Source organism: Nanorana parkeri, unplaced genomic scaffold (genome assembly GCF_000935625.1).
Source record: "Nanorana parkeri isolate BGI_ZX_2015 unplaced genomic scaffold, ASM93562v1 scaffold260, whole genome shotgun sequence".
In the NCBI taxonomy this organism is placed as follows: domain Eukaryota; kingdom Metazoa; phylum Chordata; class Amphibia; order Anura; family Dicroglossidae; genus Nanorana; species Nanorana parkeri.
Genome location: NW_017306528.1, coordinates 1,486,416 through 1,491,200, shown reverse-complemented (window position 1 = coordinate 1,491,200; position 4,785 = coordinate 1,486,416). Strand labels below are relative to the sequence as shown.

Genomic DNA, 4,785 nt, shown 5'->3' with positions numbered 1-4,785 from the left:
CTTGGCAGCGCAAAGGTTAAAAACTTAACCAGAAACCTTTGTCTGGACTAGCACTTTTTACCTGTTTATACCACTTATAACCGGGTTGAATCTGACTATATTTTCACTGTGGAAGAATACTGTATGTAGACAGAGGAGGACCAAAAGGACCAACACCACTTCAAGAACATGTATACATGTGAGAAACACACCTCTCCTGTGATGGGGTTAGTTCCATATCTCTTTATCCATGGGACAATACTCCTGCATAAAAATAAAACAGATCAAATCAAATTGTCTTACAATTAACAGCATAGGAATTCACAATATTCATTAACAAAATGGAACAGAATCCAACAGGCAGCTGTGATCCATAAACCAGCTGTGATTGGGGGAGCACGCTGTGTTGGGTTCAGGGCTGCATGGATTCAGTGCCTGATAAGACAAGTCTGTAGTATTGAAGGCTAGGTCGGGGTTTGGGGATTAGGTGTTAAGTGAACATAAGTCTGTACTACATTTTAAACTTGTAAAAGTTCTATCCAAGAGCAGACACTGCAAGATGCCTAAAATGACTTGTATTAGCCAGGAAAGCCTCTTCGGTGTCCCTCTCTGATTCAGTTCCACTTTGTCACGAAGACCCGATTTTTTCCGACTCCTATGCTAGGTCTCAAGTCACTGTCCAATGCTACTGGGTCAGCTCTCAGTAAGATCGCTCTCACTAGATAAGAGAATGGCAGTTGGCAAAGCTTAGCCATGAAAAAAAAGGGAAAATATGCCGCCCTCCAGTATACAAAACTAAAATTGCCAAGAGCCACAGAAAATGTTTTATGGCTAATAAAAGTAATGGTTAGCATCTTGTAGTGTCTAGCTTTTAAAATGTTACAATTCGCCATAGACTCTGCTTGAGAAAGGAGCCACTTTAAAACAGGATATCAGGACCATTACTCAGGGGACCAGCGGATTCTGTTTAAACTTTTAAACATTAAGTAGCAGCATCCATTGCGTGCGATTTTCAGTTATTGAAATAGCTTACAATCCTTTTGAATTTATCACTTTAAAGGTTATGTTAAAGTGGGCTTGGAGTTAAAAGTTAATTTTCAGGATCTGTGAAGTGTTAGAACCTCTGTCATGTTTTTCTGATATATGTATCCCTGCTGGTCTGGCTTCTTGTCTATTTGACATGTGTAAGACAGAAAAGATAATAGAAGATAAATCTTGTACCATGTGGTATACCTGGCTCCCTCACTCCTGATACAAAGTTTTATTCTGGAAAAACTATTTTATGAAAAATGAGCGTACTGGGTCACTTGCATGCATGCCCCTCTGGCACCCCAGTTATTCCCCAGTTTGGAGGGGCCATTGCTGACCATGGCTGAAAATGAAACATGCCTGGCTGTTATACGGATTCACTGTCTTTGGTACTTTGAGTCAATACCCTGGAACAATACATATAGGAGGTCAGCAATGTAATCCCCCATTTTTCTCTCACCAAAGGCTTTCTTTAAAAGAAACCTCTGCTCACAGAAAAATGTTGTCTGCTATTGCTGACCTCCCCTTCAGGAAATGCAGGTTTCTTGGCTGTAAGGCAGAATCAAAGCCTTTAAAACTTGCACAGATGGTGCACAAATAGCACAGCAAGACACAAGGTAGAGCTGCACAAGCTAAATGATTAATAATTAAAAAAAAAAAGACTCTGCAAATTTACAAAGTGCACAGCGGGTTTTAATAAAGATAAAAGAAAAGGTTATTCCCTAATCGCTTCTACACTATTCTAGTAGTCCTCCTTTGGTGACTTCAGAGGCATGCTGGGACCTGTATCCCCCCAGAGACCACAGGTATACTTGGATCTGCAGACCCCCGGTAACCACACAAATGCTTGGACTTGTAGTCCCTGGTGACCTTACAAGCATACTAGGACTAGAAGTTCCCAGGTGTCCTCACAGGCATGCTAGGACTTGTGGCCCTCTGGAGACCACAAGTATCCTGGGAGTGGGACCTGCCTCGGTATACTTGTGGTCTCCAGAAGAACACAAGTCCCAGAATGCCTGTAAGGTCACTAGGGGACTTCCAGTCCCAGCATGAAGTCACCAGGGACTACAAGTCCAGGCACGCCCGTGTGGTCACCCGAGGTCTGCAGGTCCCAGTAAACTTTAAAATTGTGTTGATTCTCACAAATTTAAATGTACGGAATATCAGCATCTGATATCTGCTATGGGCCTCAAAGGCGGCCGTATAGCGGCATCGGCTCTGAAAAAAGGAGATTGGTCGATCCTTACTTCGAATACCCTCATGATTGTTTTCCATAATAGTATAGGACGTTCACATTTGATATTTAAACATACACACTTTAATTTTCAAAACACTGATGGAAATGTGACTACTGTCCAGACTGAGTTATATTTTATTTTCAAAATATACACGGTCAGTCTGTTTACCCGTTCATCAAAAATTCTATGTTCAGATAACTGTCTAGGGTCCTTTAAGGATATTTATATCCATTGCAAAATGTACTTACAGGAGGTCAAAAACGATTCCATCTGGAGTACATACTGGGTATTCAAAGGGCTGTAAGGACAAGCTGAAAAAGAGTAACATATACATGATAAAATCCATTAACAGTCTAAAATATTTGTTTCATAGTGAGCAGAGATGCATGCAATAATCCACAGCCAGATATTAGGAAATTCCCCCTTATATCGTGTATACACAGGATGAATTTCCTCCAGTTCCTGATGAGCTGTCCGAAACTTGCACAGTGGGTGCTGCTGTCCTGATGAGCTGTCCGAAACTTGCACAGTGGGTGCTGCTGTCCTGATGAGCTGTCCGAAACTTGCACAGTGGGTGCTGCTGTCAGCACCTTTCCGACCAGCATTCCTTGAGTAGGTTGGAAAATTCTCGGCCGAAAAGAGCTTGCAGCCATTCAGCTGCAAACTCCGTTCGGGTATTCGGACAGCCGTCGGCGGCTGCCATCAGAATACAATAGAAATAGCGGAGGATTCCTCGATCAATGCTTATATACATTCATGGAGGAATCTAATATTTTCTTTGTTCAGCCCGCAGGATGAACAAAGAAATGATATGTGTGTATACCCAGCTTAAAACAAGTGTCCTCAATATAAGATTTCCCCTCACCATCTGGTATTAGGACAACTATACCATTTTGAATTTCCCATAATGTTCATCTCGGTGACCAGGACAAATGAAGGTGAATTCCCCCAACATTGGTACAGACAGAATAAAATGTGACAGGGCTTCTATCACTTCCCAACTCTATTCTAAACCAAAAAACAAACATTTTGAGTTATACACTTTAAGCAAAGCAGCATTTAAAAAAAAAGGCATTTAGATGTTTGAATATTTTTTTAAAAGAGAACTATGGGGTAACCTTTTTTTCCCCCCATAGTTGTCTTTAGGGTCACTGGAGAACATATACTAACCTCCTCCCATGACCCTAAAGAACTATTGCCCACTATATACTGATAGCGCCGCAGCCAGGACGGATTCCGACAATACTGTCGAGATCCACCCGCTGGCTGATTGACAGCGGGCTCTGCCGATCTACAGGGGGGGAGCAGTGAGCGACAGTCACTGTCTCTGCAGGGAGATGATCGGGAAGTGAGCAAGCAGCGGTATGTTTTCACTCACTTCCTGATCAATAGAGCTAACATGTGACAGTTTCAATGTCTCACGTCAGCTCCAACTATGGGGGTGAGTGTAATTCACTCACCCCAAAGCTCTCCTTTAAATTGTAATTAATTTCAGGAAAAAATAATATTTTGAAGAGGATTTTTTTGCAATTACCATAAAATGTATTGTTCAAAAAAAAAAAAAAAAAACAATGCATTTGTCCATCAAGTTCATCAGGGTACCCAGCATAACTGAAGACGCATACTGTGCATGTAGGAGGCTGGTCACTAAGCACCAAGTGGCTACTCTCTTATCGGCTAGCCTATCCTAGCACTTGGCACTAGTTTCCTACATTAGAGTTAGGCAAGTTGTCCCTGTGATAGAGCGCCTGGTACCCTCTGGATACTTCTGTCAGAATTCAGCTTCCTCCACTCTGGAACCAGAAGTGAATATAGCAAAAGGTTTACACCAAGAAATCAGACAACACCAATTATGGAGTAAAAACAGGGCCTGGTTAATTGAACAAAATGCACAGAATTTATACCCCGCAAAATCAGCTTATAGCTTGATCACATTATCCTAAACAATGCCCACCCGGAGACAGCCTGGTGCCTACATAGAACATAATAAGTCTTTTTGGGGTGATCCCTGCCATCGCACAATTCCATAAAAGTCAGGCTAATGGACCTGGTGAGGCAGAGATGGTATGTCCAGGCAAGGTGGAAGTCCTGAAGAAGTCAAATGGTGACAAGCTCTCTCCGGATAAAAGTAGGAAACAGGCTAAAGACACAATTTATCAAAACTGGAGCAAACAAAATCTGGAGCAGCTGTGCATGGCAACCAAACAGCTTCTCATTCTCATTTTCTGAACAAACTAAAGAGAGAAGCTGATTGGTTGCCCTGGGCAACTGCACCAGATTTTGTCTGCTCCATTTTTTGATTCCCCTCACAGTAAACAGAGTTCTCCGGGGTAATTATCACTGACCAGAAAAGTACTCAGGCAAAGTGATATAACGCTCGAGGAAAATGTTCCTAGTAACCCCAAGAGGTCTGAGTGGGGTCTCCATAGTCCTGGGTCTATAGTTGGAGGGAAGGAGGCTGGCCTCCAAGTCCCTGCAGGATTCCGTGACAGTCCCTATTTACCTGGAAGCTGAAAGTGCATAGAGCGCACCAATTAAA

At 42.4% G+C, this 4,785-nt stretch overlaps 1 protein-coding gene across 2 annotated transcripts in view; it reads right to left on the bottom strand.

Annotated features, from left to right (window-relative positions):
- The window catches only part of PPIL2 (peptidylprolyl isomerase like 2), a 49,828-nt gene that overhangs the window by 35,107 nt on the left and 9,936 nt on the right, over positions 1-4,785 (bottom strand). For both annotated transcript variants that reach the window (XM_018556955.1, XM_018556956.1), the window contains exons 4-5: positions 2,495-2,557; positions 192-243 (exon numbers count right to left, since the gene is read on the bottom strand). In XM_018556955.1, coding sequence (XP_018412457.1) covers positions 192-243; positions 2,495-2,557 — 115 coding nt within the window. The remainder of the gene's footprint in view (positions 1-191; positions 244-2,494; positions 2,558-4,785) is intronic.